At 37.1% G+C, this 25396-nt stretch overlaps 1 protein-coding gene across 1 annotated transcript in view; it reads left to right on the top strand.

The window, feature by feature from the left end:
* NRAP (nebulin-related anchoring protein) overlaps positions 1–25396 on the top strand; it is a 50504-nt gene that overhangs the window by 8938 nt on the left and 16170 nt on the right. Inside the window, exons 10-27 of the mRNA XM_010073054.1 lie at positions 1611–1715; positions 3575–3691; positions 5379–5483; positions 6435–6542; positions 7240–7344; positions 9694–9792; positions 10290–10394; positions 11961–12068; positions 12691–12792; positions 13303–13500; positions 13715–13819; positions 16086–16184; positions 18110–18214; positions 18675–18782; positions 19392–19703; positions 20759–20863; positions 23019–23117; positions 24952–25056. Of these exons, the coding sequence (XP_010071356.1) occupies positions 1611–1715; positions 3575–3691; positions 5379–5483; positions 6435–6542; positions 7240–7344; positions 9694–9792; positions 10290–10394; positions 11961–12068; positions 12691–12792; positions 13303–13500; positions 13715–13819; positions 16086–16184; positions 18110–18214; positions 18675–18782; positions 19392–19703; positions 20759–20863; positions 23019–23117; positions 24952–25056 (2190 nt within the window). The remainder of the gene's footprint in view (positions 1–1610; positions 1716–3574; positions 3692–5378; positions 5484–6434; positions 6543–7239; positions 7345–9693; positions 9793–10289; positions 10395–11960; positions 12069–12690; positions 12793–13302; positions 13501–13714; positions 13820–16085; positions 16185–18109; positions 18215–18674; positions 18783–19391; positions 19704–20758; positions 20864–23018; positions 23118–24951; positions 25057–25396) is intronic.

Below are 25396 nucleotides of genomic sequence, written 5' to 3'. Positions count from 1 at the left end.
TTAATTTTTTTTTTCTTTGAAAGTATCTTTGGAGCTTCAGTCACAGACTTCAAATTTAACTTGAGTTTTAATCTTCATAGACTGGATTCTGATATTTTTATTCAAATAAATTAGAGCCACTGGTGTTACTGGATCTTTCTGAGTGACGCATGACTTAACATGGGGAAAGGGATTAGATTCCTAACTGCTGAGATCATGGGGGTACATCATACAGATATATATATATATAACATGAGACAATTTAAGGAATCTTACTGTAAAATCTTACTGTGTGCTGACACCTGTTTTGTTCATCTTTAAAAATCTTAGAATCGTCTGAAATTAATTATCTGGAACTTTGAAAATACTTTTTTGTAATATGTGCAATATTAGAAATGATACAAAAAATTATTTGAGAAAGCAAGACGAAAAAGAAAATGGCAAGTTAGTCTGAAGAATTCAGACTCATGAATGACAATTTACAAAACAAGCTCAGCTAATTAATTAAGAATATTTTTTATGTTCTGTGCCTGTTTATTGACTAATTTAGATGCAATAACTATTATTACATCATATTGTTCATAAACTTATGATATGACCTATCTTAACATGTGACTTTGATGGTGCACAAAAACACCTACAATGGGTTGTTTTTCATTGAGAAGTCACACGAGAGATACCCCAAATATTTCTAGTCTTTTCTATCTGTGCTCTCCATGGCATTCTTGACATGCCACACATTCTGTTTTCACTTAAACTGGCTGTTTACTAAAAAGGATTTACAAAATATTGCAGAGAAGACTCATTACACTACATCTTGCTTGTTTGTGTACTTACCATGTTCTCCCCAGATCTTGCAGTAGAAAGCTTTGCGATGGTCATTGTGTATTAACACTTTTTAAAAAGCTCCAGTTACTAAATTTGTTATTAAATTATCAAAAAGCTTTTGAAATTGTCAAACATTTACACATAAACTTATCTATAGATAGATTTATGGGTATTAATTCTGCAAGTATTATTTTTCTTAAATCAGGCAAATTAAATTTATTATTTTCTTCCCTAAGGAACATTAATATCTAGATATTTCTGCTTCGTTAATGGATCCCTCTTCAAAATATATCACTGCACTAGACAAATACTATTTTTGGTCAGTTATGATGTGAGAAATGGCCATGGAGAGACCAAGAGAATTCTGTTACATCACAGAGGAAGGCTGAACTGCCACTAAACTTTTGACATTTTAAGCAAATCTCATGGCTATCCAAACCATTAGATATTGGTATAGTTTTCCAGGGAAACATATATTGATAAAGAGAGAGGCTAGCAGATATCATCTCTGTAAGAACTGTGGTGAGATTAGGAGGATGTATATCATTGTATACTTGAATGTTATCTTGACCACAGTTACTTGCTACCTAGATTTGTCTTGCTATGCAACACAAGTAATTTTACAGGCAGTTAATTTAATGGGTGATTTTATTCTTACATTTGGTCATTTTATTCTCTTTTTCATAAAAAAAAAGAAATGAAACTATGAACTTTCCTACTAATGAGTACTATGGGACTTTGGGAAATCACACATGGCCCCACCTGCTTGTGTATGATGAGTAAACACTCTATATTTTCTTCAGGATTATATGGATGAGTATGAAGAACACAGAGGGAAAGGAAGCTTTCCTGCTATGATCACTCCAGCTTATCAAAATGCCAAGAAAGCAAACGAATTAGCAAGCGATGTAAGTATGAAACCTGAATCAATACAATTCATAAACAATTAAAACCAGCAGCTTGTCAGAGCGGTGCCTGGGAGGAGAATGCTAAAATTACACTTGCGAAGTAAACAACAATGACATTTCACTGCATTGCTGGCAACTGGATGGCTCAGGGGATTAATAATACCCGTTAATAGAAGGGGACACAGCTCCAAATTGCATCAGGGTGGAGATAGATGCAGCAACTAATGGGGATCCCTACTGTTAGGTTAACCCTCGTGGCAAATCTGCACCTGTATTATTAATGAAACCTTCAACTGCCTTAATCATCCTGTGGACTACTGTGGTATTCCCAGTAGTGAATAAGTGGAGATGAATGAACTGAACTGGTTTTGATATTTTGAGGTATCATGCCTCTAGCGCAAAGCAAGCGGCATGGAGGAAAAGAAACCATAGAGTAGGACACTGTGACTTCACAAGACTGAGCTTATTTCTAGGCTGGGGATTTTTAGTTTTGGGTGGTAAGCTAAGAATTGGCAAAAGAAGTGGTGATGTGTGATTCTTGCATGCAGCCCATTGCTTAAAGAGCTTCAGTCCTATTTGAGGAAACTGTTTCTAGTCATGACAAAAAATGGGCCAGTCTGTAGGTCACTACCCTGTGGGTGTTGTGAAGGTTTCCTGCAAGTGACAACCTTTGTAGTGTGGACACCTGTCCCCTGTGGGGCTGAGCTGATGGCCTCAGTCTGTTTTCTGGGGCACTAACAGATGGCAGTCTTTCAGCTTGTACTAGTGTGGACCAGACACTAGTGGTAAACTAGAGTGAAAAAAATTAGTCCTATTCTATTACTTGACTGATAAAATACAAAAAACCTCCTGTACCATCCCTATCTTGATGACAAACTCAGTGATTCCCTGTTTAAATATGAAATATTTAATCTTTACAGAAAATATGACAGTTTCATAGGTTTTCAAAATGATAGTGGTCAGTAATTTTCTTATTATTTGTAATACCTGGATCAAGGAGAATTGTTGGTTCATGGCAGTAACATTTGCACACTAGAGTACGTATCAAGCTGCTTCATATCTTTAAAGCCTGAGAAACAGTTTGCCATCTTGGAAAATAAAACACCCACTTTCATTCAGCACGTTTAAAATAATTTGTTATTTTGTGTATTATGAATCTGATTTTTGAAGCAGTAACATAAGATGAAGTACATAAACATTTCCTTGTATGCAAGAAATATTGAAATGTATTCCCAAGAGGGTTTCTGCTGGACAAAGTTTGGCAAAAGGCCAATATAAGTATTATCTCTCTTCACCCATCTGAGCCCAATTTGTGTCAATAACCTGATGTCTAAATTAAATTAACATATTCCTTATTTCAATCTTGATTTGGTAGACAAATATAATTCCCTTAAAAACCCTGTAAGAGCAAAAAGCTACAGCTTTTTTAAAAAGCTGGTTTCTACAAAAGGAGTAGTTCACAGAGCACTTGATGATTATCTGCAATTCTCTGACTATAAGTCTAAAATTAAAGTGCTGAGAATTAGCTTCAGTAATAGGAGAGCACTCAAGCTCCAACCAGTCACTGAGCAAGAATCTGCTCAAGCTATAAACGACAACCGGTACTGTTCAATCTATATAAAAAACGTATTAAAAAATATACTATCTAGTGAAATGCCTTGACAGGGATTGTTAGGGCAGTGATTTTACATGTGGTTTATTTCAGGAAGTAACAACTTGCAGTGTTTCAACTTATCAAGTTCTATTTGCTTATCAAAGCAAGAATAGGAAAAATCTTATCCTGACTCATTGAAGCCAGTCTAAATAGCAATGGTGAAATGGTAGATATCTATTTTATAATTTTCCCTACTTCTTTTCAGATAAAATACAAGAAAGATCTTTCCAAGATGAAAGGTGCAGCTCACTTTCACTCTCTAACAGCTGAAGACAACTTGGTCCTTAAACAAGCCCAAAGTGTTAACAAACTTGTCAGTGAGGTAAAGGGGTTGAATTGATCTGTTAACAAGTTTGAGAGCAACTCATACAAACATTTGTGTCTGGTGGGTAAGGACTACAAATGTAAAAAGTGTTTTTTCTTATTGCCCTGTGTGTTAAAAAATGGTATGTAGGTGTCACAGTAACTGGAGAGAAAACAACAAGAACAAATCTTCAGGTGCTGTTATCTGTCACTTCCAATGATCTGTATGAAAATATGGGAAATTAGCTGCAGAAGAGTAATTCTAATTCTGGCCACATGAAGAATAGAAATCTGAAAAAAATCCCAACCCTGACCTGTACTCTTAATATGCTGTGAAGTTATAATCATAAATGCTTTAAGATGACTTGGGTGTGTACCTTAGAGTGTTTCAAAGAAGATTCTGTTGATAATTAGAACATAACACCAAGGGAGCCAAAATTTGTACCATTCTGCTAATGCAGGTTTCTGTTTTCTTCTATCATGTGAAAGACTGCGAGTTACTGATAATGTTTTCTTCTACTTGGCAAGGGAAGATTGCTAGGGAATTCTCAGTAGATTCTGAATTATTAATTTATTTATAGTGTCATATCAGCTATAAAGCTATTAATAAATGTGAGTTTCTAGAGCTCCCCATGGCAGTTTAAAAACTTATACTCTTGAGATGTCAAAGTATAAAACCTTCAATAATGAAAAACCCCTGGAAGTAGGACTGGAAGGGGCCTCCTGGGCCAATGATTCATGGCTCCTGCTGATTCGACACAGTATCATATAATCCCCTTTTTCTAATTTCTAGCCTACATTTATTCCTGTCCACTTTATTACTATTGTGTTTTGTGCCAACATTGCCCTTTAGTTTAAGATCTACTCCCTGCATGATTGCCTTTCTGAGATGTTTACAAACTAGTGTAATTTTCTTTTCTCTGCCTTTGTTTTCCTGGACTAAGCAAACCATATTCTTCTCATCTCTCACAGTCTTTCACTGCAGCTGTTACAGGCTGAGCACATGTTCCTTAAACAGGAATGACTGTAAGAGTACATGAGTTCTTGATGAGGTCTTTCTGGAACCTGCTACCATAGCACATGCACTTCCCAGTGCCTGCTCAAGAGTCTCCTCTTACTCCTGCCTGGGACTGCATTTGCCTTTTTCATGACTGTGTTACTTTGGCATCTTGCCATCTTTTTGTGGTCAGCCTACACGTGAGCAGTTTTCTCTTTCTTAGCCTTTCCAGGTGATGAGCTCTTCTAGCTGAAATTTGTGCCTACTCCCTATGTATATTAACCTTTACATTGCCGAATTTAGTCCCATTTCTATTGCCTTTTTCAATATTACCCCCAACATTCCTACTTCAGAGCAAAGGTACTTAAGAAAATATTAAACCATTGCTTTTTCTGCTTTCATTTGTTCCACACTTACCTTAAAATTCCTTCACAGATCCTTGTGTTCGTTAATTTTCTTCATGGCACTGTCCCATACTTGTTGTTGAGGTCCAAATGGACGAAATTGATTACATTTCTTTTACCTAGAAAATTAGAACTGCGTATATGAAAATTATCTTCATATTAGTTTTCATCATCTGCCATCTGACAAAAGTCATGTATCAAAATCTCTGAACAGTGGCTCTGGCTGATGGAAATTGTGTGAAGGAACTTGACAGAGGAGGTTAAGGTTTTACTGTATCTTTCCCTTGTGTATTTTTTTCACTAAGGTGGAGTATAAAAAGGATCTTGGAAACAACAGAGGCTACAGCATGAACTACTGTGATACTCCACAATTCAAGAATGCAAGCAAGGTCTCAAAATTCACCAGTGATGTAAGTTTTCTGTACCTCGTGTGTTACTTGCTTAACGTGGTAGCTGCTGGAATCGCAAGTCATCTGTGTGTGTTTCTGATAAGCATGTACTGGGAATTTGATTATAACTGATTTTAACACGTCTGTACAGCACCTATCCTAGTCTGTCCTGATGGATAACTGGGGCTCATTTTATACAGGATTGTGGAAAGAACTATTATGATATATGAAAGAGAGGTTACTTCCAATGGACTGCTAATTCAGACAACTAGCTGTCAGTCGTTACTGTTATCTATCATAATTACTACTTATTTCATTGTGAATGTCCATTTCCTGACCAGAAGGGTAGGTGGAAGATACTTTACCAGAGTTAATGTCAGAGAGGAACATTTTTACTGTGTGAAAGTAATCAATATTCATAATTATAATGCCGGTATCTCATGATATTGAAGTATGATTTTGCTTTATACTGCTTGCTACCATTCTCTGAAATCCGGAAGGAGTAGCTCTTTTGCCATACAGCTGAGTTGGTAGAGTGGTTAATTTATCTTATTGTTGAATTCCCTACTCCGGGCTTTGTGAAATCTGCACCAAAACAGTCCAGTTTTGGTAGATTGTCTGTTGATTTCTTAATGTACAAATAATGCTTCCTTGGAACTTCGTTCTAGTATTTATTTCTGGTGAAATAATATGCAGCAATAGAATCCGGAGGTATCTCCTTTATGTGGTGTCCAGGTGATCTGAAGAATATGTAAATGGCATCTTGTAAAACAGGAAACACAGAGGGTTTTAGTTTTTATTTTTTTAAAGTACCCAGGTTGTTGTGGACTCATGAGTTTCTGTAGTGGTGCAACACTAGTAGACCACAGCTGTAATAATTTGCCTCACTGCTGTAACATATGGAAACTCATAGGAAAACTAAATTTATTTTCTCAGAGTATTTTTGTTTTTTTTTTTTTTTTTTTAATACAGCTTAAATACAAAGAAACCTACCAGAACCAGATGAAAGGTCATTATGTAGGTGTCGGCATGGACAAGCGAATGCTACATGCCATGAAAGTTGGCAGCTTGGCAAGCAATGTAAGTCTTTTTTAATCACACTTGCACGGTTGTTGCTTTCTTGTCTTTTTTTCCAGAATTAAGTTGATAGAAAACTTTAGATCATATTGTACTGAGGATCTGAAGGACAGATATGTTGAGAAGAGGGGAAATTCTGGAAATGCTTTTGTACTGGTTTATAGCTCACTGTGTGGAAGAAGTTAAAATAAGCAAATTCAGTGATCTGGCAACATACTGAGCTCCTTCAGTTTTCTTTGACATCAGTAGGATGCTGAAGGTTGCTTGCCACCACCCCCAGGGTCAGACCTTTGCTGAAAAAACAGTCTTTAATGAAGATTTCTGGATTTCAATTTAATTTACTGGGTTAGTCAAGAAGCTATTTCGTTACACACCATTTCTTTGAGTACATTATTTACAAATCTGTAAGAAGCTTGAGAACTAAGCAGAAAGATAAAAGAGATGTGTCATAGGTGGAAGTTAAGTTAATGCTCCTACTGTTGGCATTGGATTAATTGAGGAGCTGAAAAAGAATCAATTAGTGGCTAAACTATGCAAATAATTTCATTTTCTTTGTCACTCATGACATTGAACTTACTTTGTTTCCTGCATTTAAAATTAATATTATTGTTTCTCCTTTCCTCTTGACTGATAATTATTCAAACAAATGACAGCTTAAAAAAAAAAGAATGATTTTTTTTTTGTTCTCCCTGTGTTTCAGATAGCCTATAAATCTGATTACAAACATGACGGTGTTGACTACAATTACCCAGCTACTCTCACTCCTTCATATCAGACAACAAGGAAGTTGGTCCCTTTGAAAGATGTAAATAATTTTATGTTTATTTTTTTCTGTGACTTGCATGGCTCATCATCTCTCTGTAGGAGAGATTGTGATGGATTGCATGTGTCAAATGATGATTTAATCATGGGAGCAAACAGTTAGCGATAACAAAGTTAGGGAATCAAGAGGGCTCAGAAGAATAGATAAGTGCTGCCGCCTCCTGTCATTGGCTTCAGTTCAGCACAGATTGTGAGTTCTGCCCTATCCCTAGTCTGTGTTGCAAAAATGTCTCACCACCCTGGGCACCTTCAACAGCAGCATCAAGAACTGGAAGGGCAGGGAGACTTAAATAGGCTTCTCATCCTCTGTGAATTCCCTGAAGACAGGTATTCGACTTTGAAGGGGAACCAATCAGTCACGTAACCTTCCTTATGCCTGTGGTCCATGTGAGAGAGTTGCCCTCTGTGCTTTGGGTTGAGTTACTGATGGAACAATGTGAAGAAATTTGTGTTCTGCTGTGGTTATATGTGCTCTACAGATAAACAGAGAATGTCAGACTGTAGAGGATGCCATACTTTCACCTCCCAGAAGAATTAAAGGCTTCGTTGATCTCATCTGCCACTGGGATCTTAACCTGTGCCTTAGTTAGGAGCACAGTCACCAGGCATTACTTACAGAGTCAACAGGGAGAGAGCAGCACCTCTGTAGGGTGTTTCTGACTACCTGAGATGTATATAACTAGTCTTTCCACTGAAATTGCAAGAAACCAGGGGCAAGATGCCTTAGAGAGGCCATTAACATTATATGTGATTTATCTGGGCCTAAATAACTCTTTCAAGAAATAGATGAGGTGGAAGAGGTGGAATTGAGAAGCCTGACTTGAGGAAGTACTTACACACTTCAACTGTAAGATGCACTACTGCCTTTTCAGGAGTAATTTCAGCTTTGTCTTTGAAAGAGCTTAAAAAGGTAAAGTTCAGTGTTTGGTTGCTTAGCGTGTGAGAGAGTTGTATTCTTAGAGTTCAAAGTAAGCATGAATGCCCTTCAAAAATGTACAAACTAGTTCTACTCTAAACTTTTCAGCACTAGCTGTGGCTCTACGATACATTGTCAGCATCTGTATTTAGAGCATGTAAATCAATTGGCCATAGACACTCAGTTGCACTAGTCATGATGATCATCTAGTAGTTTGAAACAATCACAAGACTCATCTGCCCGCTGATAACATGCCTACTTTGAACTCTTTACGAATACAAGTCTTACAAGCTAAGCAATCACAAGTAGCATCAAACACAAAGTTTCAGTTAAAAATAAATTATCCCTTTCTGTGGAATTAAAATTCTCTTTGTCTCTGTAAAGAAGCAGATGAACTGTTTTTTTAAGTACCTCCATCGCTTTGGACCTGTGAGATAATTCAGGCCTTTTTTCCTTGCTTTTGTCATTGTGTCAGAAAGAACAAGTTTACATGAGGATACATGAGATAAGAAAGTTTGCATTAAAATAGTTTCAGTAACTCGAAGTCTCTAGAAACATACTCCACTGGACAAAAGTGTTCTTAAGTAACTAGTTTTAAGCAATGTGATTTGCAATTTTTGCAAAGTGGTGATTAACTACAGTGAACGTTAATTAAGGCCTATAGAGAATAATAATAGTGTCCTGCAGTGTAGCACTGAGTCTTCTGGCAGCAACAGGCTTGAAAGAAAGTTTCTCCACGATTTTTTTATCTTGCATAATTTTGGGATTTAGTATATTTATTTTATAGCTTATTATTGCTGGTACCAGGTTAGTGTGCTAGGAATTTAATGGGGTCCAATCCTGTCAATGGCTGACATTAAAATTACTTTTTTGTACTATAAATATATATTTTTCTTCTCTCATCATCCACACAAAACTCTTACCACGCAGAGAAATTCTGTGATTAATTATTACATTAAAACTCAGTAAAGACAAAATGTAAGAGAGTTCATTTGCTCTGCACAGCATTACACCGGACAAACTTCTTAATAAACAATCTTCCTTTATAAAGAAAGTCTGATAAAGATAGTCTAAGTCATGGTTAAGAATATCAGTCTTATAGCAATGCTTTGGAGGACCAGCTGAAACTGCATCTTTTTAAGAATTTGTGGTTTTGAGGGGGAGGGTTTGTAAGTGAAGTTCGTTTTCAAAATGGAATAAAATCTGATGTCAGACTAGGAAATTTTCAGAGCATTAACTCAGATCTCATCCAAGTGATCTTGGCATTTTCCTCACCTCAATTTATTATGGTTTAAGTAATGATTCATCCAGAGTAATAGCTAACAAAACTTTGCCTATTCAATCTCTCAATTTGTAGTCTGAACGTTTCTTCCTTTATTCCTTTTTTTTTTTTAATTTTATCTTATCTTAAATTAGGTAAACTACAGGCAAAGCATAGACAAGCTGAAGTACAGCTCTGTTGCCAGCACTCCACAAATTGCTCAAGCCAAAATAAGTGCACAGCAGCTCAGTGATGTAAGTTCTGTTATCATTAGCCACCATTGTTTGTTATAGTTATGAGATAATTTTATTTCATAACATTTGTAGCACTTAAGTGTTTTTATTCTTAATAGTTCATCAGCAGATTTACAACCAAAATAAGAATACAAATTGAATGAAATAACTTCCAAAAATTTGGCAGGGATATCAGTAGATAATAGTTACCTCTATACTTAAGATTGCTGTGTTGGGGACTTATCTTCTGTGTATTTACTAATGCCTGTTTTTTAATAATACATTTCCTAGTTATAGATAATCAGTAACTATCCTATTTATAGAATAATTATTCTACTTCCTAAAAGTTACAGTTGCCTCATTGCCCTCCTATTTATGTCATCTGTACCTGTGACTGTATCCGTAACATGTGTCACTAATAGTCTGAAATTCAACAGCAGTTAATCAGTTTAACGGTCATATTTTTAGAGGGTTAAAAGTAACTGAGTTTTTTTTTGACTTTTTTCAATCTATGGCAGTTGAATTACCGAGCCCAGTACGAGAAGACAAAAACAAATTACACTCTACCTCAGGATGTACCTCAGTTAGTCAAGGCAAAAGCCAATGCTGAGTTATACAGTGAGGTAAGCCAAGCAATATGGAAATATTGGTATTCCTGATGACATTAATAGACTGAAATGAGTGTAAAGATGATGACACTGTTTCTGGAAGCATTTAGTGTTTCTCATCGGACTTTACTAAATAGCATGAGGTTTGGTTACCAGAATAGATAGGAATCTAATCTCAAGTACAGTGAAACTGCTAGGTTTTTTTTCAAGACCTTTTCAGATCATTTGAATTTGTTTAGTAAATCAGTGTTCACACAGAAAAATTAACTGATTCTGAGGTGGTATTTGTATGAAGTAACAACATTTGCACAACTCCAACAAATCAAAGTCTGCTGAAGTCAATGGAAAGAAACACAATGACTTCAGTGAACTCGGATCAAGCCCACCATTCATAACTCATGACAATATGTAGTGGTTTACTTAGAGACCTGGGTGTTAAAATGAAGCATTTGCAGGAAAAGTTTAACTTTTACTTAATTTTTAAAGTATTTTTCATGTCTCCATTGTTGTAGATAGTTTCAGAGGGAAAAAAGACCAACAGGACAAACAAATGCAAAATCAGAAAAAAACCTCCAGACTTATCACTGGTGTGACAGTTATTTGAGGCAGTTTCATAATTTTTCATGGTTTTGAGTTGGCATTACTGCAAGTTTTTCCTGGCATGTTCATACCTTGTGTTTTTCCCTTGAGTTTTACTTGAGTTGCATTGGTGAAGTGTTGTGGAGCAACACTCTTTGTGGCTATAATGTGTTGCCATGCCTCCTCATTGTTAGATTTTAGTAAAACAAAACTGTATGAAAAAGCAAATCCAGAAATCAGGGCTTCCTGGACACTTCATTAAGTACATACATAGTATGCATGAAGGCATACTAGATCCAGCTCTAACAGAATTTCAAGTGGAAGCTTGAAAAAGAGCTTAAACAATAAGTACTTTAACTTCCTTTAACTTTTGGAAGTTAAGCATGTGATTCTCATGCATTTCATTTACGTTTGTGATACAGTGTGTGTCACGAGTGTGCTTTTGAAGCAAATCTCCTGATCATAAGGGTTGCTTCACTGTGGGGTGGTCTCAGAGTATGAGCTGGATTCCTTTTGAATCAAGCCAAACTGAAAGATGCTCTCCAGCAGCTCACATAAAGAACTGCAGCTACAGATAGTGTGTGGGACCTGACTAGCTCTACTTTGGTGTGGGTGGAAAAAAAATCCTGAAATGAGTAGTGTAATGTCTGATTCTGAGCACTAGCTGTTCAGCTCCTATTGATCTACAGTATTTGCATAAGTAGACATAACCACAGGCACTTTTGAAAAACTTTCCCTCCCTCATGCCTGTTTAAAACTGAGAGTTATAGGTGCATATTCTGGGATTTAAAGTGCCTGTAAACTCCAAGAATAGGATTTTTGACTCAGTCCTGGCCAATTAATTAGCTCAAAATGATAATAAACTGTGACTTAAGAATGTTCCAGTTTGTGGACTGAGTATGTTCATGCTTCTGTTTTGCTTTTAGTCATTTTCATGTTCTATTGAAGATCTTGTGTGTTTATGTGCTAGTGACACATTGCTGTCTTTCTTTCCTTTCTCAGATTAAGTACAAAGAAGGCTGGGAGAAGAGTAAGGGCCGAGGCTTTGAAATGAAACTTGATTCTCTGCCTTTACTTGCTGCCAAAGCTTCAAGGGATCTTGCCAGTGATGTATGTTATATTTAATTACCTAGGAATTATTCTTTATGTAAGTTGCTATAACACAGGGAAACAAACTTAGCCTCAAAAATGCTGTTATCATCCACTACAAAGGGAATGCATATTTCTTTAGTCTGATTCTCCAACACAAACACATGTATATAAAAAAATTTCCAGAAGAACTCTTTTTAAACAGCTTATCTCACGATTCCTAACCTGTGGAGGGGCAGAAAAGGAAGAAAATTTTCCTGCAGCTGGAAAGTGTTCAACAATGATGGTGATTTCAAATCCCACCTCATAAAGAAAATCAAATCTTGAATTCCTTGCTTGGTTTTTACATGATTCATTTTTTATCTTTTGCTTTAAGAAACACATAATTTAGCTAATCATAAGACTTTAAGTTTATAAGCATATCTGCCTCAGAGGGTGAGCCTTAAAGAATGAGGTTAAAGACAACATAAATGAAAACAACCTTACATCTTCGATAATTTCTGAGAAAATCTGGGAAATCTGAAGTGACAAAGTGAGAATCAGACTAAGCCCTTGTGAATTTTCACCATCCAAATCGACAGTGAAAATCATATTGCTCATCTCTTGGGTAACTGGAAATGCTCTTTAACTATTTTTTTCACAGATTAAATATAAAGAAGAATATGAAAAAACAAAAGGAAAAGCAATTGGAACCAAAGATTCAAGACTTTTGCACTCTCTGCAGGTGGCCAAGATGAGTAGTGAGGTAAATTATTTATTTCTCTTACTCAAAGGATGTTTTTCATAATTATGAATCTTTCAGCAACAATATGCGACCTACCACTGTTACTGCTTTCTCTATAAGAATTTCTTGGAAGTGTTTAACAAAAATTGGTTTCCTTCCTCCATCTTCTAATCTGCAATGATTGCACAGTATTTTTGTTCTCAAAGGGAATTTTGGGTTGATGGTGTCCTTATTTTGGGGCAGGAAAATAACATCCTGTTAAAACCTCAGTGTAAACACTTCTACGTAAAACTTTCAAGCAGATAAAAGTATGTTGAAAAGTAAGATGTACTGTAATAGAGGAGACGTCTCTAGAATCTGCAAAAATTTCTCCTGCCATCAGTTTTGTGGATCCCTCACAGGACCTGATTTCTACATGAGTTTTTTTTCTCTAATCTGCATAACGACCCAAACAAGGGTGGAGATTTAAGATAGCTTTGGCTTTGCAATACACTAATATAGACAATTTATTTTCATTCCTTCTATTTCTAGATTGCCTACAAAAAAGATTTTGAGGAGAGTAAGACCCATTTCCACCTGCCTATGGATATGATAAACCTGAGACATGCTAAGAAGGCCCAGGCACTTGCTAGTGACTTAGATTATAGAAAGAGACTCCATGAATACACAGTGGTTCCAGAAGATATGAAGACCAAATGGGCAAAGAATGCCTATGGTCTCCAGAGTGATGTAAGACGATGTATACTCAGCTTAACCGTTACAAGCAGTATGTTTATAGACTTTTTCAGTTTGATGTTTATTCTTGTTTCATATGGATGCTGTTTGATTTGCACTATGACTTTTTAAAATGCCTCTGCAATGCCTTTGAATCTGGAAAGGCATGTTCAGATGCAAGCATTATACCTGCGTTCCCCTTGCCAATAAATGTCATTTTCCCCTGCAGCTTCGATACAGGGCAGATCTGATGTGGATGAAAGGAGCTGGGTGTATCACAGAAGGAAGTCTTAATATACAACAAGCCAAAAAGGCAGGAGATTTGGTCAGTGAGGTAAGCAAAGTGCTCAGGCTTCTGTGTGTTGTTTATTCAAAGGTTTATGCACACTTATTCCACTACATTATGTGGCATAGGTAAAGAACTCCTAATACAGAAAATCTGAGAAATGAAAGAACTGATGGACATTATATAGTTATTCTACAGTTTATGAGATCCTGGGTTAGAAGTTAAAAATATTTTTTCCCATTGTATGGATTACTCTGTGAAGTTTGTGAGGCAGAGGTCTCCATAATTGTGCTTCCACCTCTTTTCATTCATCTGCCATTTTGCAGAGGAGCACTGAAAGGAGTTAGAATTTCCTATGGTACATGCTACATGAAGTACATAGAGTTTTAAGGAACAGTGTTGAAAATTAGATATTTGTTAGCTGTGTTTGGAAATTTCCTTGCCCTTTTACAAAGAAGGACTGTGACTTTACTAGTGGCTTCAGTTTGTGCTGCTTTCCATTGCTTTTGTTTGATTAATTCATGGTTTTGCACTGCCATTAACCTTATGGAAGTACACTTCCTCAGCTGCTTAGTTATGGTTGACTTGTCTCACTAGTGCTAGAAAAACTAGAGGATAGATACAGGAATAAATTAGGGGAAGTTTGACAAGAAGGATAAAATCCCGCTTAGTGCTGGAGGAAGGAACAGAAGCCAGTTAGTTACTGGAGATCACACTCTCTGATACCTTGGGTCTCTGACATTCTCTCACTGCTCCTGCAAGGGGAAAAAATACATCTTAGAAACAAAGAAGAGCAGCGACTCTCAGATCCGGTGTCTTGCTAGGGACAGACTGACATCTGCTGCTGTGGTGTGCTGTAGTAATAATCACTTCCACAAATATTTAATCCATAATGATCTCTTTTAATTCCAGTGCTGTGTAAGGCCAAGAGATGGTTGACAGTCACTTAAAGTGGAGACTGGTGGATATTATTTTAGAGATCTCTATTGCCATACAGAGCCTGGCATTTTGTCATTTCTTTGCAGAATGTCACTACATGGAGTTCAATGCAATGTGACAAAACACGCTGGTTTTAATCTGCCTTCCTCCCTTCCAGGTGCCTCAAATAAAGTGATGAGCACCTCTCTGAAGTGCTGCATGACTTTTTACTTCTGTTTTGTGTTCCCCTAGCAGAGGCACAGCATAAACTGATCTGTTCACCCGTCAGTTCAAACGGAAGGATTTCTCTCCTGAAATGCCAGATAATGAGAAAATGCATTTACACCTCTTCTAGGTGGAATGCCCCTCTTCATGGTGGAACTGTTAGAATAAGAATTCCACTAAAGTATATAGGAAGTGTTTTCCTGGTCTCTATCATACTGTGATCTTGAAATAGGGTGCTGCGTTTCCTTGTACTGTCTCAAAGATAGATGTTTAGCTTGCTCTCCACTGAGTGATTCCAAAGGCTCGGGTAGTGACAATCATTCGAAACAACCTGATCCAAAGCCTGATGAAGTCAATCACTTTAGTGTGTTTCAGCTGTAAAGTAAAATGGAATAAAAGTAAGGGAAGTCTTATTTACCAAATTAGAAATGTGAGTGTCTATGCAAATTTGTCCATTCAGATAGATTTTATGTAAGTACTGGTACCTGAGGATGAATGGAGCACGATGTTTCTCTCCACCTCCAAGACTTGAGCCTTGCGAAGGGCTCTCGTAACTGTTGCTCCCAGGAAGGCTTGACTTCAGTGTCTACGCTGAGCTCTGCTTTGAAAAGAACTGGGAGATGGTGTGGAAGGTTTTGAATTAAAGTTGCTTTCAGGACACTGAAATTGCCTGTTCTAATTTTATTGATAATTTAGGAATATTTAAATAATTTAAAAATAGTAACACGTGTTCCGTGATTTAAACAACACATGCACATGCTTGAGAAGTCTCATTTAAGAAAACGAGGTAGTAATATTGACTGTGTAGCTCTTGAGCTCTCTTGGGCCCTGACTTAAGTCATACGCAGTTTGTGAAGGACAGTCGTCAGCTGGTGTGCAACCTCGATCTTGTAAGATATGTAGCTAGTACATTTGGCACTAAAGAATATCCCTGCTTGCTGTGCCAGCAGCAATGCACTTGGCATACTCTTGTGCTACCCTCCTTGCCACTAGGGTCCTCCACTGGGGACTGGATGGTATTTGGAAGCTTATTTTGCTGTGCTAAAATTGTCTCGGGAGTTTACAGGGGACTTCTGGCTCTACCAGTTATGTACTTTTTTGAAAGCACTACATTTTTGGAGAAGGTAAATATTGTAGCAACTTTTGTATAACCTGCTTTAATTTGATCTAGATAAAGTACAGACAGAAAGCTGATGCTCTGAAGTTCACCAGTGTGGCTGACAGTTCTCAGATCAAACATGCCAAGAAGAGCCAGGAACTGCAAAGTGATGTGAGTCTTTGACTGAATTTGTCTCTTTGCAAGTAGTTTTACTCAGAATGTGGTCATTCCTGAGATAGATGCAGTGGGAGGGGGTGGTTGTGGAAGTGGGCACAGTCATGAAATGTTTCAGTATATGAAGTTTATTGAGATTTATTTCTGAGAGTTTTTGTTTGTTTATTTGATGAATTCTCTCGTTGAAGTCTCTAAACTAGAACAGCAACAAAAAAGCAAACCCCAATTGAAATGGAAATAGGCAATTGAGGCTTCTTGTGACTTATGTCAAGGGCCAGAAAGAGAGAGGGGGACGCCTCTGCAAGACAGTCTTGGCAACAAACTTGTGGGTGATGGATTGAAGTATGGCTGAAGTGCATTCATAAGAGGATACCTGAGTATTCCTGAGACATTAATGTCATCTGCATGAAAATTAGTTATCCATGAGGTAGTAAAAGCGATGAAGAAAGCTGGAGGGAAAATACAGTATTCCCAGCTGACCCTCAGGCAGTGCTCCAAAGCAAGGTAGACAGTGGCACAGAGACTGACATTCATCCAGCCCGGGTTCTGCATTTCTCTCCACTGTGAGCCCTGCAGACTACTTAAAGGTTTATTAGCCTTGGTAGACCACACATTCTTGAACTGTTGCTGTTAAGGTACTTTTAGCAAAATTATAAAATAGGCGTGTTTTCCCAAACTGGGTGCCTTGAGAATGCTCCCTATTCTTCCTTAGGGCTGGGCAACCCTGGCAGACTGTATTTCAAAACTCCTTGGCAGGACTTAGCTGACCGCAACTCAATTCCAAGTTTCCAAAAGAAGGGAAACCTGTTGTTAAATTTGCTGACCAACTAATTTTGGAAGAGTAGTGACTTGCCAAGCTCTTCTGTAACTACTTTTAATATATTGACCCTTGAATGGAAGATACTGTCAGCTTCTCAGCTGTTATGTGACTGAAGCATTATTGCTTCATTATCGGTCTTTTTCAGGCAGCTGCCATGTTTCCTTTTTTTGATGCTCTGCATCAATAAAAACTTGTCACTTACTTGGATGAGTGTTGTATGTCTCAAAGATGACACCAGATTGAATCAGAGGAGAAAGCTGGTGTCCTGACTCCCATTACTTATCTCCTATGTACTGGACAAATCTGCCTTTCTGTGTGTGTGTTGAAGTCAGAATAGTAACCATAGATTTAGATCTTTATAGTAGAAGCTTTTTTAAAATTTTTTTTCTGCGAGATGTAAGAAATGTAACACTTTGTGAAATAGGACATCTTTTCATAGCTTTTCAACAGCTCCTCCAACAGCTTTATGGGCTTCTGAAACAGAGCAATTCATTTCTCTGTTGATGTTGCCCTGGGATATAAAATTGAGATGTTTGCTACTTGGATCATGAAAGGTCCTTGATATTTTCATTTAAAGTTGGAATGTTAGTCCTCACTGAAGTATTATGTCAGCAATTACATTTAGGTCACAAATTTTCTCTGCAGACTCAGTTGCTTGGTTTTCTTCATTTTGTGCCTAAAATTCACTATTTCTGTGTCCTATTAAGGACTTTCATTCCACCTAAAAAGTAGATGCAGTTTAATATTGGATGAAATACATTCTTGCATAAATTTTGCACTGAATATGAATTAATGTCAGCTTTATAGCCAGTTAAGTGGCTAACTTCAGGAAAGAGAATTAAAGTATCCTGATATGTATGTTGTTTCATTGCTTCCCTGAAATCTAATCATGACTAATTTAGTTGACCTGACTCTGTGGGTCAGCTTTTAAATTCATGTTTGCCAGAAAAGTCACAGTGCTAAAGAATAACTCACCAAATAACTCACCAAATAACAACTAACCCTAACAAATCCTTGAATGTTTGGGGTGTTTTAGTCAGTATTCATTCAACATTAGACATGGACTACTGCTTGTTAACCGTGCTTTGCATTCTGTCGACAGATTGCCTACAGGTCAGGAAAAGAGCAGTTTCTTCATCAGTACACCATCAGCAAAGATGATCCTGTCTTCATACTGGCCAAAGCAAATGCTGCCAATATCAGTGAGGTACTGTGTGAGACAGAGGTTTGGATTCCCTTACTCCTGTGAATAGTTACACCTCCTATTGAAATGTTTGTTCTGTAGGTAAAAGTTACGTTCTTTCTCTGAAAAGGTCCAAATGTTTTAGATACAGAAACTTTATATCTAAATTTAGTTACTCGCTCTTAATTAAATACTAGTCACACCTGAAGACTAGTCACTTTTAGAGTTTGAAGCTGTGTATTTTCTACGTGCTTCCAGATGAGTGGCCAATGACAGTGTCACTGGAACCAGTGAGATAATGGGGTTACACTATCCACTGTTACAGTATGTAAGCAAAGATGCCAGGATCTGATCCTTAGACATGTGATTACTGGGCATGAAGTGTGTGCTGGTCTGATGTTACTTGAGAGCTATCACTGTGACTATGAAACAAGTAGAATATATGGATAGTAATAAAGAGGCTGTGTCATTGTCATCTTTTTAGAGACTGTACAAGAGTAGCTGGGAGAAGCAGAAGGAAAAAGGATTTGTGGTTCGTCTGGATGCTTTGTCATTCTTGACAGCCAAGGCAAAGAGGGATCTGGCAAGTGATGTGAGTATGGACTCCATCGGCCTTCTTTATTCTTAGGGCAGCTGACAGTCCAGGTTGCTACCAGAGTGCTGGAAATGTGTCACATATGTCTCAGTGCCCTGAGCCACCCTCACTCAATTCATGCCAAGGAGCAAAGGAGGAGTTGTCTGTATGACTGGCATTCCATAATTAGTCAGAAGGTTTGCTCTGAGCAATTTAGAGTTTTTCCCCACATGCTGTGTTTTGCTAATCTCATTTTGACCCGAGGGTGAATTTTAGAACTCAAAATGAAGTAAAAATCTCCTGTGAAACATCGTAGCTTAATACATTTATTCCTGTCCAGAAAATTCCTGAAAGAACCTTCTGACCTCAGTGCTTAAAGAATGTTGTTTTTCTAGAGACAACGAAAAAGAAAAGATTTCTTACAGCTTTTTGTGACCTATTATTGAGAAAGGGTTTATTCTTTTCAAACACTTACTAATTTCTAAGGCATTCCAGTTCTTTTTTGCAAATGGACTTCTTGCTTGTATCAAGGACTAATCACATCACAACACCATTGCTTTGCTACTAGCAGAGCTGTCAGTTTGGCAGCTTAGGTCATTTACTCATAGTCTATTTTTTTCTTCACAGATTAAATATAAGGAAGGTTATGAGAAGATGAAGGGTAAGCTGATTGGAGTAAAAGCTGTGGAGGAAGATTCGCAGATGGCTCATTCCCTTCAAATGTCAAAGTTGCAGAGTGATCTGGAGTACAAGAAGTCGTTTGAGGACATGAAGAATCAGTTCCATGTCTCCATGGATATGGTTAACCTTGTCCATGCCAAAAGAGCTCAGAATTTGGCCACAGATAGAGGATACAGGACAGCTCTCCATCACTACACAGCCTTGCCTACTGACAGGAAAGTGGCATGGGCCAAGTGGGCCTATGGATTACAAAGTGATGTGAGTCCAGAGCTTAATGTATTTCAATACCCTTTCATTCAACCCTTCAGACACTTAGGGCTGAGTTTCTTCAGATGTTTTTGCTTTTAATGCCATGACATACTTATGCACCTAACTTTTCAGCTATTAAACAGTTACTATTAAAACAGTAAATATTGACTACTTATTTGCTCAAGAGATATATTTAAGGTGTACAGGTTTTTTGAGTAGTGTTTTAATCCTGTTTATGAGCATGGTTTCATCAAAGCCTACTTCAAATATTAGTAAAACTCTAGGATTCACAGATGATGTACATTTTTTTTACCTAATGTGCAGTTAAGTTACATAATTTATGGTGATAAAATAGGTGATAAAATTCCATATGGAGACTACATGCTCAGCTGTAACCATCAGATATACTGTCTGATCCTGTAAATGTTTACTATAAGGTTTTAAGTCAGAACTTTTCAAGCAGACTAAGACAGATATGTATACAGGTCTTGTTGAGGTATAGGTGCTGAAACCCTTCTGGCTTCTTTGAGAAACCCAGTCATAGTGCTTGTATAAGTTTTTGGAATTCATTAGACTGTTGGTAGGACAGATTTTGCGAGGAAAGTGAGAAGTACTCCTGTACTCTTCCTCCTTAAAGACACATGGAAAAAACAAAACAAAATGCTTTGCCTCTAGTGTAACAAAAGGATAGGGGTTGACAAATGCCAAGTATCATTTTCTTATTGTTGCAAACCATTAATGACCTTTTAAACACTATGTACAATAAAACTGAAGTTTTTGCCACGTTAGAGTAAAAATTACAAATGACAGTAAGGTGTAGGCCACTTCTGAAAATTACCTTGCAAAGCCTATAAGCCTAGTGCACGAGTGCTGGTGAGTCCTGATACTTCTATCTCATTCTGTGTTGGGTTTTGCTTTTTTTTTTGCTTTCCTTGCAGCCATGCAATAGTGAATAAAGCAAAAGCAGGCACTAATTTGACGTTGTTGTTCCTGAGATGTCTGAATATTTTAATGGCATTTTAAGTGTATGAACACCAACAATAGGACTTTTTTTTCTTTTTCAGAACCAATATAGAGCAGATTTGAACTGGATGAAAGGAGTTGGATGGATAGCCACTGGGTCATTAAACGTGGAGCAGGCTAAGAAGGCAGGAGAACTCATTAGTGAGGTGAGACTTCATGACAGCATGTAACAGAATTTGCTGCATAATGCGTGCAAAATGTCTGTATAAAATTAAAATAATTTCCACTCAAAGGGGAAAGAAAAAGGCATACCACATGAAAGCCCTCAAAACCAGGGATAGGACTGATAATTAGAGGGAAACCAGATACCAAACACGCACCAGTAGGAGTCCATATAGCCTTTGCAAAAACAAAGTAGGTGACAAATGATATTATGAATAATAATGGCAATCAAACAGTGCTCAATTGCTACCCACTAGCCTACCTTTTTAATGAAGCAAAATAGGAGAGATGATGAAAAGATGCAGTCATTGGACCCAGAAACTTCTTTTGTAAGAGATACACGTTCCTCCTTGCTCCTTTTTCATATTATGTTCACGTTAGTTATGGAAATTCATATAAATATCTCTGTCTGTAGCTATCTGTCGGCCCAAGTAGTTTTCAGCCTTATTTCTCCCTATAACCAATATCACATACAGGAAAAGGCAAACTCTAGAATCCTTCGTGCCAGTCCCATGAAGCCTTCAATGGAGGTTCTGGTGGAAATGGTTAGAAGGTTCATAGTATTCTGTTTCTGTTATTTTGGAGGGAGTCCTACTGGCCAAATCTTCTGCTGTAGGTGACTGAGTACTGCGATTGTTTAGATAACCCTAACCCCTAATGATGCAGGAATCATCTGTCTCTTCACTCAATGAGAATAAGAGCATCACCACTGGTGTAGCATCTCTACAAAAATATGGTCATCCTTTCGCATCTCCTGATTGCTAACACTATTTTTTTCCCATGTAATCATCTACAATGAAGAAGGATGATTTTTTTTCGACACAATAAACTAGATCGTCAGCTGGTGTAAAGCAAGGTAGCTTCATAAGAGCGAGTACAGCAATGCTGCCTGGAACAGTAACCATTAATTTGTATAGGCATTTTGACAGTACAGTAGTGAAAACTTCCAAGTAGAAATTTGACCTGCTAGGTTGTTCATCTTGGCCTGTTTGTGAGTACTAAATAATTTTAGGTGACTATGAGCCTCGTCCATTCTTACATACACAATGACTAGCCCTTGTTATACTGCTAAAAAGCAGTTAACAGAACATAATTTCTAGGAATTTTATGTAGAGATGCTCTGTTCAACTCTTACTTGTCTCTACAGCCAATCAGGACAAAGTGTAAGCCACTTTTGTCCCCAGTTAAACTCAGTAAGATTGCTGATTTTTAAGGGCTTTCTTTCTGAAATCGAAATAAGCTTGTAGTACCTCGGAAGAGTTCCTCCGAGTCCCCAAAGAATCAAGATGTTGCCTCAAATAAACTTCTGTAGATTACAGCTCAATTTAAAGGAGAAAGACATGCCTTTAGAGTCGAACACTGAGCTATAAACAATTTCCAGAAAAGCCATAAACATCCTTATTGACTTAGGAGTTCATTACAGGCATTGGGAAAGTTTAATAGGCACTATTTGGAGAAGAGATAAGAGTATTGATGGGTATAGGGACAACTCATGCAGCAAGGGAAGCTTTTAGTGACCTGGCCATAAGGAAAAAGTGTCATTTTGCAATCAAACGGCCTTCATCTTAATTATGTATAAATAACAGGATTTCTCAGGAGCTACTATGGGTCCTTTCAAGCAAGCAGAATTAATATAATTATCTAGAGTATATACCATAACAATGAGGTACAGTGTTAATGACTGCACAGATTTGCTATAAGTGTTAGGAGGAAACCTAAACCCTGAAACAATAAGTTTAACGGTTGCCATTATTAACACACTGTGTTAATGCACACATTGTATCTAATTTCTTGCTTAAAGAAACTATAAATAAAAAATATCAGTCATACTATATTTGAAGTAATCTAAAAAAGATTTTCAAGTCCTGAGTCCTGGAGTATGTAGGTAGGCTGAATCTGGTTTTGAAATGTTTTCCTTATATTTAGGGAGAAATACTTTAATATTAATTGGCAAAAGGTTATTGTTAAATTGAAACAAATATTAATCCGAAAGTACCTAGGACATAAAGATGAGGAAAGAGGAATAATAATTATGTTCACAAATTCACTCTAATCTCCAGCAACCTATGATTTTTCTCTTTCAAATAGCATGAAAGAGCAGCACAAAATTCACAGCTTTGATCTTTTTCTGCTCAACAGAAGAAGTACCGTCAGCATCCATATGCTTTGAAGTTTACCAGTATTAAAGACACTCCTGAGATGATCCAGGCTAGAATTAGTTATAACCAGGCTGTGGATGTAAGTTATAATGTATATACATTATGATTATAAGAGTGGTATCCTCTTTGAACGACCTGATTGAAGCACTGGCTTTCTCTCTCTTTCTTTCTCTGAGATTATTCTTGGGAACCATGAAACTTCTGTGTTCTGGTGTGGTGCATCTCACAAAGAGCATGTTTCTAACTTGGAATGGGAAGTCATGGAGATCCCACTGATGTGAATGAGAGTTTTATGTAAAATGAACTTTTTGTGCAATCTTCTTTTTTTAGATGTAAAATTTAGGAGTAAGATGGACCTTTGACCTTTAGAGACTTCTGGCCTTTTAAGATTCATTGAGGAAGAACACATTTGAGATTCTTTCCCCTTTTCAAACAGATCTTTCAAATTTAAGTTCTGGCATATTCTTTCGAAACAAAACGTAAGGCAACTTGACAAGGAAGAAAAAAAATTATTTCAAGCTGTCATCCTGCTGAGAGAGAAATCCAGGAGGCGAAACCTTAAAGGAAAGAATTGAGGCAGTTTGGTGTTTAAACATGTTTATTTTTAATAGAAGAGCGATTTAAAAATATTGTAGACTTAACTGGGATAATACTGAAATGAATAATAAGCAAAAGTCACTCAAAAAAGACAAGTTTCAAACATGAGAGGATGTTTTATTGTGAAAATAGATATTTTTAAAGTGAAGAAGAAGATGAAAGACTTTGTGTAAAACACATGCTATTGTAATACTTACAGTGTCTATGCCTTTGGTTTAATTAATAAGATGCAAAAGGCTTACATCTCAGGCAGGATAAATATAAGTCATTTTGTTCCACTGAGCCACAGTCAAAATCAGTCTGCTGCTCTACTTCTTCAGACGTGGAGTTCTCATTAATTTTCCTCTTACGGAGCTGCAATATAAGTGGACCTACTTGCTAAAGAAAGTGGCAACAGGGTGAAATGGAGAGGTTCATCCTAATCTAGAGGGTCTCAAACCCTCACACAGAAATAATTGCCTGTGAAAGACAAGCCAGGTGGTCAAAACATGGGTCATAGCTAAGGCCAAAAAAAATGGTGGCTATCTGTACTCATGTGAAAACTATGGTGTCAATGTAAGAAGAAATGAAGCTAGGAAAGAAAAATAATGTGAAAGAGGTGAACTCTGAGTAGTCATTGTAGGGGAAGTTCCAGTTAACTGCACAGAACTCCTTTTATCTGTCTGCAGACCTCTTGAAGTTAGCTAGTCCTGTGCCAACCCTATATTCTTCCTCCAAGGATTTGTATGAGTAGCCCACATAGACACCTGTTCTATGATGGGATCAGTCACCTTCTGAGTTTTTCTTAATCTCTTGCCATTGACTGTTGAGCACTCCCTTGCAACTAGCTCTGGAAATAAATCTGGAGCAATTGCATAGGTGATTACCATCATATTTATCTGCTAAAAGTGAACAACTTTGAAGAGATATGTTTGGAGAATATCAAGTCCCCAGATTTCAGTGGAATTTCAAAGTGTTGGTGGGCCACTCATGGCTGCACATGCTTAAAAAGTGCTGTTTATTCTCCCTCTCCCTATTCGTATATGTTGGAAGTCTTATCAAATTAATATTCCAATATCTGAAATTTCATATACATTGATTTTTACAGCCAAAGCTTCAAGGAGTTCCTCTCTAGCATACTCCATATGATAGGTGTATCAGACTCCCAAAGCTTTTTGAATACTTTTTTGACTGATGCAATTGCCCGTATTTATTAATGCTGCTGTCACTTTTCTGTAGTCTTTCCTTTCCATAAACCTATTTGTTACTGGTTTTGTCTGAACTAGTGGTTGAATGTGTAGTGAGTATTTGCCACTGAAATTAATCTCTATTTGCAGAGGCTGTACAAGGAGCATGGAGAGAGAGTAAAGCATCGGTATACACCAACAACAGATCTTCCTGAAATCCTTCAGGCCAAATTAAATGCTATGAATATCAGTGAGGTATAAATCTGACCTTTAATATTCTAAACGAAAGTGAAAAATTTGGTACTGCTTTGCTAGTTGTCCTACACAGGAAACTATACTAAATTCCTTTTCTTTCCTTTCCCTAGTATATGATCATTCTATGGTCTAAATGTTTTTGAAGTAATATGAGAAATCAAACTTCTTATAAAACTCCCGAATTAGAAAGATTAAGAATGAACAAACAAATACATTTTTATAATGGACATTTGTTGTGTGTTTATTCCTGTTGTGTATTGATAGTTTCATTTATTTTAGCCCTCTGTGTTAGAATAGAATTAAACCAATGTGGTAACATTGCTAGGATAGCAATCATGCT

Source organism: Pterocles gutturalis, unplaced genomic scaffold (genome assembly GCF_000699245.1).
Source record: "Pterocles gutturalis isolate BGI_N339 unplaced genomic scaffold, ASM69924v1 scaffold52747, whole genome shotgun sequence".
NCBI lineage: Eukaryota > Metazoa > Chordata > Aves > Pterocliformes > Pteroclidae > Pterocles > Pterocles gutturalis.
The sequence above is the reverse complement of the archived record's forward strand: the minus strand, read 5'-3'. Positions and strand labels throughout refer to the sequence as shown.